General features: G+C 38.2%; 2 protein-coding genes across 4 annotated transcripts; both read left to right on the top strand.

Moving 5' to 3' along the window:
- Positions 1-5,784: 5,784 nt before the first annotated feature.
- Positions 5,785-9,763, top strand: LOC147865717 (FT-interacting protein 3-like). Its single transcript, XM_087316061.1, has 2 exons — positions 5,785-5,902; positions 6,345-9,763. The coding sequence occupies exon 2, from the start codon at positions 6,378-6,380 to the stop codon at positions 9,525-9,527; it is 3,150 nt and encodes a 1,049-aa protein (XP_087172187.1). The 5' UTR covers positions 5,785-5,902; positions 6,345-6,377; the 3' UTR covers positions 9,528-9,763.
- Positions 9,764-12,145: 2,382 nt separating this feature from the next.
- Positions 12,146-16,781, top strand: LOC147865716 (pyruvate dehydrogenase (acetyl-transferring) kinase, mitochondrial-like). 3 transcript variants are annotated; one of them, XM_087316060.1, is made up of 7 exons: positions 12,146-12,284; positions 13,429-13,727; positions 14,807-15,065; positions 15,147-15,327; positions 15,421-15,568; positions 15,645-15,858; positions 16,494-16,735. In XM_087316060.1, exons 2-7 carry the CDS (start codon positions 13,479-13,481, stop codon positions 16,550-16,552), a joined length of 1,110 nt encoding a protein of 369 aa, XP_087172186.1. In that variant the 5' UTR covers positions 12,146-12,284; positions 13,429-13,478; the 3' UTR covers positions 16,553-16,735. The 3 variants fall into 3 exon arrangements, 2 of the variants coding, with proteins under 2 accessions (XP_087172186.1, XP_087172185.1); XR_015529430.1 differs by having other exon boundaries at positions 12,148-12,284; positions 13,089-13,727; positions 15,674-15,858; positions 16,494-16,781; XM_087316059.1 differs by having other exon boundaries at positions 12,149-12,284; positions 13,089-13,727.

Here is a 16,781-nt window from a genome sequence, read left to right as displayed (position 1 = left end):
TAGTCTATTTTGTGATTCTCAATATTGTCAATTGAATTAAAACAAAAATAATCTATTAATGTCATGTGTTCAATTGACTGGCATTTTGTGTGTATATAATCAACACGATCAATCAATCGAGATTGTTAGGTTAGACCTATAGGGCACATCAATGATTGAATTCTAACCATGAAGGGCGATGTGTCATCCAACTCAAGGCAATGGTTCAATGAAGCACATGTTATGCATCAAGTGGCATGAGAGCCATATGTTGGGCGAGACATCGCTCACAATGACCTTACAACCCTCTCGGTCATACAGTAGCTAGGGAGATCCTTTTGAGTAGTGTAGGTATGTAGGCTTGACTATATGAGAGATGATGGTTGTCATACACTAATTGAAACTCAAGACATCAACATAGAAAGGGGTTGATAACACAAGGAACTTTTAATTCTTAGGGCATCATGCTATGAGATTTATGATCAAGGAGTGAAACTTACTCCAATAATCTCTCAAAAATTTTGAGCAAGGTCATCTATCATTCTATACATGCACCCAAAATCCATTTAATTCGTCATAATTGTAATTATCACAACGTTTATTTTTTATGTTTTAAAATATTAATCCGACCAATATGTAGAGTTAACATCGATTGTCTAAATGTGTTATTTAATACAACATCTTTAAAGCCAATGGGGGCCTAATTGAGATGGTATGCTTCCCCTTCCCAAGGTACGAGTATATTGGTTTTATAGAATGTATAGGTAGAGATGCAAATTTGCACAATTATAGGTAGATATCTATATATGTTAGTTGTCACTTTTCACCAAACTCGAGAAAAACTTCAAATTGCTCCATATAGACTTTGATGCACCAAGTAGGCATACGATAATATCATCTTTAGGCTTCTATCCTTGTATTGGGAGGAGTCAGGACCCCAACATTGAGCTTTTATATCAAAATAAGCATTCCTAACTTAAAAGGCCAAGGTTATTTAGTTTCATGATGCCTTCGAGATCATTTGTTTTCTTATTCTCCACACTTTCGAGAAACTCACATTCGGCAAAATCACATTTATATGAAGTTCTTAACTTGAACACTTGTGTTCAAGACTCCTTCCATCCAAGATCATATTTGTGACATCTCCAAACACACACACATCATTATTTCCATGTATAACATTTTTTTACCTATGTATTTCCACGAGATTGACATGACTAAATTGTCACTAATGAATCAAGGTAAAAATTCCACGTTATCCAAGAACTTGATCCACGAGACACTTTAATGCCCGAAATGTTCACTTTGTTCAAGTGGTAGCTTTAAATGAAAGGAGGCAAGCTCTTATATTAGTTTCAATGAAAGAACTTAATGAGAGAAGTTGTTAATGAAACTATAAAAATGCATGCATGGAGGGAATATAAGGGTAATAGGAAAGGAGAATTCACAAAGAACAATACTTGACAATAGTTCCTCTTCAAAAATCAAGTTGTTATGATACTACACTCGATGTATCAACAATACAATACATCGAGGCAATTTTGCTGCTCAAGTGCTTGGAATGTGGGTGGAGAATAGATAAGATTTAATATATAAATGTGGTAAACATCTATCCTTGGAGAGAGAGAAGAAAATGTGCAACTAATTGTCTTATATCATTGGATATTACATGTTTATCTGTAAAATAGTTGCTCACTCTCCATGTCTCTATATCAATTTTCAAGGGAGATGTTTCTCATATTATCACTCAGGACAATAAAAAAAAAACACTCCTTGTATATGGTGCTAATTCTAGAAGTTTTAAAAATATCAATGTTTACCCTTGTAACGAAGAAAAGTATACTCAATAAATGTTGTTCTCCTTTATTTATGCTTTAACTTGTCAGAAAGTTAAAGTTATTATTGCAGTGATAGAGTGATCTACCATCATTCTTGATTTCTTTATAATTGAAGGTTCATAATCAAATTGTATGTAATTAGACTCAATTAGGATGAAATTGAAATTGAAACCTAACTCTCATTACCCATCAAAATTTGTAAACTATTAATTATATGTGGCCATCTTAAACTTTTTTGAATTGTTATTGGGATGAATTTTATGCATTGAGAGGGATTCTTGTGTTGTTAACTTATCATTCATTACCAATGAATGTGAATGGTTGGAGGCCCTACAAACTTCTAAACATTGTTTGTAAACAATGTAGTTTTTTTGTCTTTCATCTTGTAGGGAAACACTAGGACATTATATTTAAAGACACAAAGTAGGGAATGTGTCAGAGTTTCCAACATTGCCAACATTATAAACATTACACTAAATATCTACATGTCCTTTTATGATGTTTTTTTTTTCCCCAAAAAAACTCCTTCCATTAGTTATAAATTTTTACAGATGAGAGTGTTATATACAAATGCCTCTAGGGACGTGATAGTTCCTTTATGATATTTTGAGAGCAACCATTGTAAAATTGTTGGATATACCGTTGATAATTTAATGTTTGAGAAAAGCTATCATGTAAATTTCATAAATGGAGTGTTCTTCTTCGATCTTTCATTGTCCTATCACATTCAAAATTGTGTCAATGTAGTAATCTACGAGCACACATTCCATGACACCCTTCAAATTAGGTCTTATGTGGAGGGTACCCTCACATGTTTCAGTAATATCATTATATTCTCTTGGTTATTCTCTTGGTCAAGATCTTTCCATGTCAACTTGCAAACCAATTCACATACATGTTTTTTAACTGACCAAGTGTATACGGATGTTTTCAAAATGTGCAAGGACATGTTTTGAGTGCCATTTCCCTGATTTATCCCATCCTATCCTCGAATGTAAATGCCATTTAACATCATCCCATGTCACTCCATCTATCATTCAAGCAATTGATATTCTCTAGAGAAGGAAGGCTATTGAGCTTCCCCATGTTCACATTTTTTTTCAAGGCAAAATCATGACAAGTGTCACAAAACTCACCACCTTATGGACCACCTATACCTTTTTTTATAGGAAAACATCCATCATTACATTTTCGTGTGCTATGGTGGGATATGACCTCCTTCAAAAGATTTCTTCTAACTAGACCTCGATCCTTTGTCCAATGTCAAGTGTGAATGTATGAACATAGTACATTATGTTTAATGGGAGTAAAACCAATCTGAATAAACCCATTAAAGTTGATGGTTCTTGTTTTGCATATTAATTTGGGCATTCTGCATCAAGTGATTGTCGATGAAGTCATCAATCACTTATAGTAGAGATAATGATCAAGGCACATAAAAATGCCATTGGTTAGCCTCAAGATATAGCTTCGTATGCTCTTAATTACGGCGATGGTCTTCATCGAATGTTAGTTCGATGAGCATTGTGCAATTTGTTGTTTATATATCAAGTTATAGACTCATATTTTCTTAATTAGATATATCTTCATCAGATGCAACTCCATCGAGGCTTGCTAATATTTCATGATGCACGAATATTACTTTGATGAGCATCGTGCAATTTGTTGTTTATATATCAAGTTATAGACTCATATTTTCTTAATTAGAGATATCTTCATCAATATGCAACTCCATTGAGGCTTTTCCTTAACATATCAAAGGCTTGCTAATATTTCATGATGCAACTATCATGCTTTTCTTAACATGTTGCATATTGTGGCAACATGCAAATGTCAACATTCCATGGAGGAAATTGGTTGGATTGATGTGTTCTTACCACATATAAAGGGCTTCCTGGACTTATTTTTTTACAACTTTGTAAATGATACGGCAAACAAGTATAAACACGAAATCATATGCAATTATGGTGGCACATGATCTATTGGTTGTGTACATGTAGAGAACATGACACGAGTGGAGTGATGTTGAATACACACAAGGAGGACCAAGGAAATGGTAGCGGAGTGAGAGCAAACACATCAATTCATGCCTTTTACCCAAATTGTTTGTGTAGGTAGACAATGACCAACCTCTCTTTTCTTGGATGCCTCCAAAATTTTACTATCAACTTTGTTGTGACATCATTACTTTAGTGGGCAACCTCGAGGTCTATACACGAGAGTTCATGCAATACGAGACAACATAAAGCATACCGAGGCTAACAAATCCCAGCCACATGTGGATGAGTTGAGCCTAGTAAAATCTGATTGAAAATGTTTGAACTAGTAGTAGAGCTTTGGAGGTGGTGACAGTGGGCTCCATCGTCAATGGAGGGGGGGGGGGACAACAAACATCCAACAACAAACATCCAATACCATACTTTTGAACAATTGTGGTTTTCATTCAAATGGCAGGAGATTCCAAAAAGCTCGTGAAATCGGAACCCAAATTGCTACATTCGAAATTGATACATTCACATGCAAGCGAATCCTTTGTTAAAGAAATATTGGGGTTGACGGATATGAACATTGTGAGGGAATTTGGTAACCACGGACATTCCGAGGCAAAAATGGGCCAATTTGTGAATGAAAGGAAAATATATTGTTTATGTGAGTGAATTGTACATATTCGTGTTTGTGTGTGTATGGTGGTGGTGTTGGGAGGAGAGTAAGTAAATCCGTGGAGTTCCCACAAATTATCCACCATTTATCCCACGGCAGAAAATCCACTCCCAAATTAACATTAAAATTCCCCTTCTTCCTCTCTTCTCTTTTATATATTTATCCTTGTTTAATTAACGTTAACCTTAGATTCGAATAAATATTAAAATAACACGAAGAAAGAGAAACAAAGAAATATACGTTGAAAAAAGCATTTAAAAATATATTATTATATATATAAATAAATAAAATAAAATAAAATAATGTATGGCTGCTGCCCCTCCCCTCCCCTCTAACTTTAATTCGTTCGTTCTTCATTTCGCGCGCAGTTCGATGCTCTAACTAAGAAATTAAAAGGGAATAATTAGAAATAATACATATATTTTATGGCCACGAAAATGCCCCATAAAATTCTTCCAGAAAATAAATAACAAAATAAACAAATAAAACAAAATAAAAAACAAGAGAAATAAATAAAACAAAACAAATAAATAAAACAAAATAAATAAATAAAACAAAATAAATAAATAAAACAAAACAAATAAATAAAACAAAACAAATAAATAAAACAAAATAAATAACAAGATAGATAAATAAATAAATCCATTCGAATTCATTTTTGAAAAATGCATACACGTACGCAAATTATTATTATATTACTGTTTTTGAATTCCTCCTCGAAAAATCAGAAAAGAGGGAGATCGTAATCCGCGTTAGGGATTGGCGGACAAACCCTGGTCAACTATCTAAGCATGGTTAAGGATTTAACCGTAGTCAAACCGCGGTTAATTGCTGACCAGGGATTGAGCTTCGCCACCTTCTCATCGAAACCACCACAGGGTATTTTTTACACAATCCAGCCTAACAAACCATGGTTAAGACCATTCATTACATTTCCCCCACTGCTCTAACCATGGTTAAAAAGGGCAAAGGGGTGCGGTCAAGTCATTGTCTGTTAACCATGGTTAAGCCAGGAGGTAGGAATGTACATAATGGTTGTTTTTCTAACCGTGGTTAAGTTAAGAGGTGATGGGAGGTTTAAGCAATGGTTTTTTATACAGTGTTTTTGCAGGTGCCTGTCTGTCTGTATCAATCACCATCACTCTCTCTCTCTCTCCTTCTATGTCTGAGTTCTTCTTCCTCTTCTGCGTTTCATTCCCTTCTCTGCAGACATTATTTCTGTTAGCTTTCCATTCCAAGTAGACGAAAATGGCTAGACTCTAGGAAGAAGGAAAGAAAGAAAAAACAAAAACTCAGAAAGAGAAGCAACACTGCAGCTCTTGGTTTCATATACACGCGCAGCACACCAAGGAGAGAATCGCCATAGCTGCTTTTGGCTCAAGCTCTGCTCCTGAAGCACTGCGGTACTCACAAAAATATATTCGGTAAGAATTATTCAACTTGCCTTTCTGCTTCTTCTCTCACTGTACAGCTCGTACTGTTTCATTGCTTCCTGAAGCTACGGCACTATCCATCGCTATTTTCTAATTCTGTTCTTCTGGAAGCTTAAAGCATTCAGTTTTAGCTTCAATGTCTGCATGAAGCTTTTGGATGGATTATAGCTAGCTCCATGCTTCTCCAATTCCTGTATCATCATCTCCCCTCCTGTTTGCATATTTTTTCTTCCCTTCCTTCCTCCATTCATCCTTCCTTCCTTTTGGCTGTGCATATATCTTCTCACAGACCCCTACTCCATCTTCGTCTCAATGGTTTCTCTGCGTTCTGCTGTTCTGTTCAGAGGTTTAGAAGAGATTAAGAGAGGGAAGTCATTTATTTACCTCCATTACATCTCCTTCTGATTAGGTTGTCTGTAACTGTTTTGTTCAGAAGATCAGTGCAGGAGATTCAGAGAGGGAAGGCATGAAGAATGAGACTGCGGGTAGCGGTAATCGGAATCGGACGGTGGTGGTGGAGGTATGCAGTGCGAACAATCTGATGCCGAAGGATGGGCAGGGGTCGGCGAGCGCGTATGTGGAGGTGGATTTCGACAGCCAGAGGAAGAAGACGCGGGTGATCTGCAGGGAGCTGTCGCCTGTGTGGAACGAAACCCTGCGCTTCCCTGTGTCTGATCCCTCCGTTCTCGACGAGGAAGACATCGAGGTGAACATCTACAACGACAAGACGCTGAGCAGAGGCAACTTCCTGGGACGGGTTCGAATCCCAGGCAAATCGCTCGTCAAGGAAGGCGACGAAACCCTAATCGGCTATGCCCTCGACAAGCGCAGCCTCTTCTCCAACATTAAAGGAGAGATTTACCTGAAGGCCTATTACACCTTCGATGATGGCTCCAATGGAGGAAAGAAGAACAACGCGAACAACAGCACTAGCTCTGCTGCTAAAGATGGATCGAAAGGCTCCTCCAATGGCGTGCTGGAGGAGAAGCAGCACGGCAATGGCTTGGGCGATGAAGTTGGCATGGTGAAGAAAGGTGTTGTGAATTCTACGCAGATTATAAGCTATGCTCAGCAACAAGGCTCGGAAATGAAGAAGGTTCAGCAGCAGGTGCCGCAAGGAGGTTATCATAATTACCCTCAGCCGCACCATAACTATAATCCTGGTTCAGCTATGGCTATGGGGAAAGGATCGAACCATAACAACTACAGTAACTATACTCATCATAATAACAGCATGAATGCGCATGACTTTAGCCTTAAAGAGACTCACCCAAGGCTCGCTGCAACTGCGAAAAGATCATCCATGCTCCATGGAGAGAGAAGCAGCGCCTATGGCCTTGTGGAGAGGATGGAGTATTTGTATGTAAAGATCGTGAAAGCTAAAGGTCTGTTATCTAAAGACATCACTGGAGGCTCAGATCCTTACGTTCAGATTAAGGTAGGAAACCTAACTGCGAAGACAAAAGTGATCGATAAGTCTCTGAATCCTGAGTGGAATCAAGTGTTCGCCTTTGGTAAAGAGAAATTCCAAGCTCCTTTGCTTGAGCTGACAGTGAAAGATAAGGATTCAATCAAGGATGATTTTCTAGGGTATGTTTCGTTTGAAATCTCTGAAGTGCCTGCACGCGTGCCTCCGGATAGCCCCTTAGCTCCTCAATGGTATAAATTGGAAGGGAAAAAAGGTGGGAATTCAAACATGGGCGAGATTATGGTGTCTGTTTGGCGTGGAACTCAAGCCGATGAAGCATTTCCTGAAGCTTGGCAATCTGATTCACATGGCCACGCAGCAGCGAAATCAAAGGTTTATCTCTCCCCCAAGCTATGGTATCTCCGTGTGAATGTGATCGAAGCGCAAGACCTTTTGCTGCCTGGGGACAAGAACCGTCTACCCGAGCTTAGGGTTAGGGTTCAATTAGGGTTCCAGGTGTTTGGTACCCGTCCATCTGCGAGCCGTTCCGCCAACCCATTCTGGAATGAAGACCTGATGTTTGTGGCTGCGGAGCCCTTCGAAGACCTGCTTGTGCTCACGGTCGAGGATCGAGTTTCTGCTAATAAAGATCAAGTTGTGGGCAAGGTTCAAATCCCTGTGATTTCAGTCGAGAGGCGTGTAGATCATCGGCAGGTCACGTCAAGGTGGTATAACCTTGAGAAACAGAATTCACAAGAGAAGCAAAACAATGATGGATCAGGGAACCAGAACAACAACAATAACAACCAGCAGGGAAAAGGAGGGAAAGATGGAGGCAAGTTTATGAGTAGAATCCATCTGCGGGTGTGCCTGGATGGTGGTTATCATGTGTTGGACGAGTCAGCACACTACAGCAGTGATATGAGACCGAGTGCGAAGCAAATCTGCAAGCCTGTGATCGGAGTGCTCGAGCTTGGCATACTGGGGGGACATGGCCTCCTTCCTATGAAGATTAAAGATGGCCGGGGAACAACAGATGCATACGTGGTGGCGAAATACGCAGAGAAATGGGTCCGAAGCCGGACCATCGTGGACAGCTTTATGCCTCGATGGAATGAGCAATACACATGGGATGTCTACGATCCTTGCACTGTGTTATCGGTAGGAGTGTTCGACAATGCACATCTGAACTCGAACGGAGATCAAAGGCCTGGGGCCGGCCCTAAAGATGGCCGGATCGGGAAGGTGCGGATCCGCCTCTCGACACTGGAGAGTGACCGCGTGTATACACACTCCTATCCTCTCCTCATCTTGCAACAGAATGGCGTGAAGAAGATGGGCGAGCTCGAGCTCGCGGTTCGATTCACATCATCCTCGACCATGAATGTGTTGTGCTGCTATACAAGGCCTCTCCTCCCCAAAATGCATTACCTCCACCCCCTGGGTGTGGCTCAGCTGGAGATTCTGAGGAGTCATGCCATGAAGATAGTGGCAGCTAGGCTAACAAGGACTGAGCCACCCTTCAGAACAGAGGTGGTTCAGTATATGCTAGATGTGGACAGCAACCTGTGGAGTATGAGGAAGAGTAAAGCAAATTGGTTCCGGATCCTGGGTGTCCTGTCCGGCTTGATAGCCATAGGGAGATGGCTAAGTGACATCTGTCAATGGAAGAATCCCATGACCTCTGTTCTGGTTCATTTCCTCTACGTGATCTTGATATGGTTCCCTGAGCTCATACTGCCCACGTTGTTCCTCTACATGTTTCTCATTGGAGGCTGGCAATACAGGTTTAGGCCGAGGAACCCGTCCCACATGGACCCCAGGCTTTCTCACGCGGACATGGCCGAGCCCGATGAGCTTGATGAGGAATTCGACAGTATACCGACCTCGAAGCCCCCTGAGGTCGTGAAAGCGAGATATGATAGGCTCAGGGCAGTGAGCGGACGGATTCAGACTGTGCTTGGTGATATGGCCACACAAGGAGAACGGCTCCAAGCCTTGCTTTCGTGGCGTGACCCTAGGGCCACTTCCATGTTCATACTCTTTTGCTTTGTTTCTGCCGTGCTGCTCTATGTCACGCCTTTCCGAGTCTTTGCGGTTTTGTATGGCTTCTATGTGCTCCGCCATCCGCGTTTCCGCGAGAAGGTTCCGAGTGTCCACATGAACTTCTTCCGTCGGCTCCCTGCCCTCTCGGACCGTATGCTTTAGACTAGTGCGTGTTTTGTTTTCTTTTTAACCCCTTGCATCTTTTCAACATGGAATTTTTGTCCTTTTAAACAACAGCCTTTGTTACCCAACCCAAGTTTTGGCTTATTTTTGTGGCAGGTACCCATCTGAGGTCGGTAGCCTTACTTCCCCCCACCTCCCTTTTTTTGTGAATTTTGGCCATTGGAACCACTTTTCATAGTGATATATATATGTATATGTATATCTCTTGTCTTATATATATATATTAATATATATTCCAAGTGGGCTCTCTCCCCTTGCTAATTGATATGGTGATTGTTCCAAACTTTGGAAACCGATTGAATTGTGGATGGGGTTCCTTGTATTATTTTCCATTGTTTTTAGAGTCTATCGTAGACTTTCAATGAAGCTTATTGTAGCTCCTCTCGGAGAAATGTGAACTATGTATGAAACTTAAATTCATACATAGTTTCCTACTTTTTACCTGATGTGTGTGCTAGAGTGTGATGTTTGAATTAAGAATGTAATCGAGATGAAGTAGGCTCCTAGAGAGTGGTAGAGTTATTCATTTTGGTAAATAATAGGGTATATTTAAGTATGTAGTCAGCATATTCAAATATATATGAGTATCCATGTAATGATCCTTTTTGTGGTAAGTGAACAAAGACTTGTCAAGCAAGCATGCTTGAGTTCCATTCATTGTACAAGGGAAAAAAACCACTCCATTCTCTTCAAATCCTTGTAATGATTTTGCAATATCCTGTTCAACTTTTGAATTTCTCTTGGCATTAAATGAGTCCGTGAACGTCTATAGTACAAGGAAAGCAGTTTTATTTTAGGAATTAAATGTTGGTTTTCACCATGCATATATGCCTTATTGGGAGTTGGGATCTCACATATTTGGAGGTTTTATCAAAACCCAAAATGCATTTATTTATCTTTCCAATGTTTCATGTGTTGAATTTCTTTGTTCATTCTTCCATGTACGTTTGTTGTGCCCTTGTCAATTTAATAGTCTTTTAATGCATTTTGATTCTTACAACTCCTCATTGATGTATCTGAATTTGGCAGCCATTTCAATTTCCTTGTGCCTGTTTTATGGAGGCCATAAATAGCCTTGAAACACCCTCTAATTCCATTGTAAGTTGTGCATGTCAGCTGAAAACCAACGTAAAACGATGAAGAGTTGAAACGTTGTATGCCTACGAAATTCTAATCATTTGCCAATCTGTGAACCCAAAAATGTGGTGGCTTTTCGAGATGCACCTTTTGATACCAACAAAACTTGTAAACAACATCGTCCAACTTGGCCTACACTTTGAAATGAATGCTTTGAAAATCTTGTTGCCTACTGCTTTTTAATTATGATTCAATCCTACAACATGTAAGTATGAGCTTTGATATTGTTGGGTATGCACATATGATTTGTTATGGTGTGTACTTTTTTTTAATGAATAAATAGTTATGATTTGTTATATGTGTGTCTCTCGTCTTCAACGCATCACATTTAAAAAGTTTGATTACATATTTTGAAGCAAAGAATAAGTACATAAACAGGTTTTCACCTTTAGTCGTTCATATCAACTACCTTGGGTGAATCCAATCGAGTTAGGGTACACTTATCATCAAAATACACAATATTTGTCTAAGTCTTCCATACTTTGACCATTCAACATGCTAATATTGAGAAAAAGAAGAAGAAAAGGAAGGATAAGAAAAGCACAACAAAGTTAAATGTAGTACTCTTGCATGGGATATGAATGCATCTAGTAATAATATTAATCAAGAATGACCACCGTATGCATCATACACCACTCTATACCATAATTATGATTAGGATGAAAGGCTATTATAATGTGCCAAGTAATGGAAATGTTGAAAAATGGGGGTTGAGAAGATTGTAGAGAATCATGAGATTCTTTGGTTATGCAAGTTTAAAGCAAAAACCATAGTTATACTTATTCGCGCCTTGTCAAAGAACGTAGAAGAATGGAAAGAAAGCGTTGAGATGTGGTTAGATGAAAATATGGAGAAACACCATATTTTAGGATTCGAAACAACATAAAGTTTGGAAGTGTAGGGCAATAATAGGTTCCCAACTACGGATGTTTGCTCACTCCAACATACAATAGTGTTAATAACAATTGTTTTACTATCGTCGAGGTATGGATATGTCAGACTACCATCTAGACTCAACATGCGTTGAATGATTGGAAGATTGAGAGACATGTCCCTTAGAAGATTGATATATATATATGGGTTTGTTTCAAGATTCTCATGGGGTAGCATGCGTATAGTTACCGTGCACAACACAGAGGACAAAGACTAATCCCCCATGTTTTCTGTAGTGGCATTCGTGGTAATGATTATGAATTATCGTGGATGTGATTATGTACAATCTTATAGAAAGATATGATCTGAATGGTAGTCTGGAATGGTATGATTCATGGATTAGTGGACAATGAAGAGAAAATTATACACAATTAGAATGAATGAATGAAGGGCATTTATTGATATAAATAAAAAACTACGGAGCGTATTTTTGTTTGGACATGACCGTATATATACGATGTGTCTGTATTTTTCCTACTACTCGTTATCCTATATAATATACGATGTGGATTGCTACTGGTATTATATTTTGCTGTGCTTTTTTGGCTGCTTTCTCGATATGGCCTTTCTCTCCTCCTCTTTCCTTGTAACTGAAGATTTAATGGCGATTTGTAGCAGGCGATCCACCATCTCTGCACTCTGCTAGGGTTCCCGAACACCCATCAGGTTCTTAAAAAAAGTTTGTTTTTTATGTTTGTTCTTTGCATCTCTCAGACAATTCGAGTTCCAGAAACAATCCACGCCTTCTCTTTTCTGGACGTATACTCCCGAGGGTTTAGGGTATTTGAAAGAATCCTCGTATTTTTACTGGTCTTTGTACATCTTTCAAACGTTTTCTTAGGCTTTCTAAATTCTCAGGTTGTAGCTTATTTGCATCCTTCCAGACGTTCAGAGGTTTTAAACTCACCAGGTTAGCAGCTATTCCTGAATATCATCTGGTACTATCAGTTTCTTCTGCATATTTCCTCATCGCATTGATCAGATATTTTAGGGTTTCGAGTCTGAAATGATGAGAATACTGTCTTCCAATTTTTTTTTCAGATGATTTAGGGTTTTGAAACTGTTTTCTGCAACATTCAGACGGCTATAGTTTTGTGAAATCATCAGTTTTTTAATCATTCTCCATATGTCAGATGTGTTTGGGTTCAAAATCCTTTTCCTGTATCTCTATCGTTTTGAAATTTTTAGGTCACAATGTTAATCCATAGTTTTCAGACGTTTTAGGGTTTAATTGCTCAGTTTACAGTTTTCCTGCTCGACTAGACATTTTCAAGATTTTCAAATCCTCATATTAGCATGCGTTTGGCAACTTTCTGCGTTTTATTGTTTGGAATCCCCAGGTTTAAGAGTCATTCTACATCGTTTGGACAGAAAGAGTTTCCAAAATACTTAATGTAATATCTTTTTCCATATTATCAGGCAATTAGAAATTGAAAGTACTCAGTTTTCAGTGTTTTTGCATCTTTTCAGGTGACTAGGGTTTCAAATACCTGCAGGTTACTCTGTTTCTGCATTGATTGGATTTCTAAATCTATAAGACATTCATCTTCGTTGCGGTCATTCGCATTTGTTGGCTTCAGATTTTTTTGCTTTCTACTGTCTAGAAATCCATTCGAGTCTAAACATTTCAAGAAGATAGTTATATCTGTGATTTCATCTCAGTCAGAATTTTCTTCCAATTCCTTCATCTAAAACTTATTTCAGTTGTCAAATTGAAGAAGGTATACATTAGCTACTGAGATTTCATATATGTCTCATTTTATGCCTCCATAAACCAGAAGTTCATTCAGTTTTGAATTCCATTAAACAGCAGTAATTTTACCCCAGTTATGCATCATTGCTAGACCTTTCTTTGTTACTATGGCTCTTCGAAGACTCGCTGACACTGTATCGAGACATCTTGTGGAGGATATCCACAAATGCAGTCTGAAGAAACAAACAGGTGTAAGCTTAAAGTACATGATGGATTTTGGCGCGTTTCCAACCGAGAAGAACCTCCTCATGGCAGCTCAGTTTCTTCACAAAGAATTGCCCGTTCGCCTTGCTCACAGAGTCATTGAGCTTGAGAACCTGCCTCATGGTCTTTCAACCAAGCAGCCTGTACTTAAGGTTGGTGAAAATGGTTAAATTGAATCATTCAGAGATTAATACTTAGGACATCTAAATTGCAAATTATACATCAGGCATTCCATTTATCGGCCAAAATTTATCCAAATGGCAATAACTGCTATAATTCCCAAATTGCCACGTAGATTTAAGAAACTCCTAGAATGGCACACACCTTGGCAATTTGGTAAATTCGAGTAATAGTGTGGTATTTTAATAGGACTACATCATATACCTTTTTTTCTCACAGAATTCATTTAATCTTTTTTTCTCACAGAATTCATCTAATTGTGTCACATAATCTAAGTAATTTAAGACCTGGTGCATTACCTAAAACATAATCATCTAGCAACATAAGTAGAAATCCTTTTGTTCCACAGATTTCATTTAATCCTTTCAAATTGCGTCACATGTCGTTGGTAATAATTCGTTTAAGAACTTTTCCATCAGCTAAGCCATAATCATTCGAGCAAAATAACTAGCAAGCTTACACCTGAGGGTAGAAATTGAGAAGGAGATAAAGTTTTGATCCTATGAATGCACACATTGTTATCAAAATGCTACACTTTCACTCAGAGTTGCTAAAATGCGAAAGTGTGGCATTTTGGGGTCTCTTAAATCTGAGTGGCATTTGGGGAATTATGGCACAATTATATGACCTCTCAATTGAACTTCTACAAAATTAATTTTATGTATGTGGTCACTTAAGGAGTAAAAAAATAAGAAACTTGGTGGACTTACTTGATAGGAATGGTTGGCATAATTAATATGTGATTGCAAGTTGAACAGACATTATGTGCTGAAGCACGATTGGCTTTATATATCATATTGGTGTAGTGGTAAATCTTGTGCCTTGGAAAATTAAGGTTGTGGGCTTGACCAATGTTTTGATGTCGAGTTTATATAAAAATCTCTTCATAGCTTACGTTGAGATCATGCACACTATCAATATGCTACTAAAAGAAAGATTTAGAAGTTTTGATATTCTTCTTCTCATTCATTACTTTGAATGGATTCCACCACCATCATTTTATTATATTAACTAATGAATAATTTGATGTTAAGCACATGACTGGTTTCAGGTTAGGGATTGGTATGTCGATTCATTTCGAGATCTGCGTGTTTTTCCGGAAATTTTTAATAATGAGGAGGAGCTAAAATTCACAGATTTAATACATCGGATTAAGATGCGGCATAATGATGTTATGCCTACTATGGCAATGGGCATACAAGAATTAAAAGAAGATTTGGGCCGAAAAGTGGGTCTAAATGAACTTCCGGAGATCCATCAGTTTCTTGATCGGTTCTACATGTCTCGTATAGGTATACGAATGCTAATAGGTATGTGGTTGACAACAATTTAAACAAGTGCATGAATGCTCTTTTTCTATTCAAAGAGCATAAAGATGAGATCTTGTCTAGGTCAACATGTTGCATTGCATCGGCCCGATCCACCACTGGGATTTATCGGTCTGATATGCACACGAGTATCACCGGTAGAGGTTGCACAAAATGCAATTGATGATGCCCGATCAGCTTGCATGCGTACATATGGGAGTGCTCCAGAAGTGCATGTGTATGGAGATCCTAAGTTTACATTTGCGTAAGTCCTCCTTTGATGCTTATGTTGTTTCCTGGGAGTTTGTTTGTCTGAGCTTTAGATAATGCTGTTATGTTGCCATTGTTCTTTTCACAGCTATGTCCCCACACACTTGCATCAAATGGTGTTTGAGCTAGTTAAGAACTCACTTCGTGCTGTGCAAGAACGGTATCAGGATACAGATCAAGATTGTCCTCCAATTAGGGTTATAGTTGCTGATGGCATTGAGGATGTCACCATCAAGGTAAACTTGGGAGTGATGAGTCTCAACTTCTGTCCGTAAATGTGACCTGTGGTCCATTGGATGCTTTTTTTTCCAGATTTCTGATGAAGGTGGTGGTATTCCTAGGAGTGGAATTTCCAAAATCTGGACCTACTTATACAGTACCGCACGAAGTCCTGTTGCAAATGATAGACAGCAATTACAAGACATGCCACAAATAATGGCAGGTTATGGTTATGGCCTTCCTATCAGTAGGCTTTACGCAAAGTATTTTGGAGGAGATTTGCAAGTCATATCAATGGAAGGATATGGTAATATATATTTCCACCGTCCCTTTTCAATGCATAATACCGGGAATCTCAAATATATGTCTTTTATGTCTAATGCATGAAGGTTTTAATGCTTATAACAGATGTTTATTTTTCTACTATTAAGTGAGAACATGCTGATGGTTAGGACATATACTTTGCAATATCCTAATTTGTTCCTTAACAATAATTTATGCTTCTTAGTATTTTTCGTCAAATGAAAAATAGTTAAGTTTAAGATGGATATCTTTACTGGAATAAATATAGTACAATGTAGATTGCATTATATCAAGAATTCAGAAAAGGGCAAGTAGCATATTGGTTGCCTTCATGCTGGTTTTGAGAGGGCAATTAGTCTGACAGCTTATTATTTAATAATTATTTCCTTCAAAAAACAATCTTTCTATTGGGATTCTATTCCATGTCCATGTATTTTGATTAAAGACTTTATGCACATATTTAAAACTAGCATTTTCTTGGTATAGACGTTTCATCTTTTTGGTATTTGTCTTGTTATGATTCATTTACTCTTTTTTTGTGAGATAAATATATCAATGGAAATTAGTTTTTTGGTTGTCATTTAGTAAATATATTTATTTGCAGCTTGAAATATAATAAAATCTTTTTGAAAAATGCAGGTACAGATGCTTACCTTCACCTGAATAGACTGGGTAATGTGCAAGAACCATTACCATGATGTATATAAAAAATGTCAAGCAGGTCGCATGATCTTTATGTTCCAGTTTCCAGGTTGATGCAATTTATCCTGTATATTGTGGTCAGATGATGATTTTTTTATGTTAATCTAGTGATTGTATAGAGAACTATTTCTCTTATTAAAAAACTTTCGCCTCTTAGCTGCAAGGCATCCATTTGGTGATACCATTTCTTCTCATTGTGGAATAATTGACCTTATTTTTATAAAA

This window comes from Azolla caroliniana, unplaced genomic scaffold (assembly GCF_043228905.1).
Source record: "Azolla caroliniana isolate FFs.n. ecotype wild unplaced genomic scaffold, voAzoCaro1.0.p SCAF_3, whole genome shotgun sequence".
NCBI lineage: Eukaryota > Viridiplantae > Streptophyta > Polypodiopsida > Salviniales > Salviniaceae > Azolla > Azolla caroliniana.
This window is presented reverse-complemented; position numbering and strand designations above follow the sequence as displayed.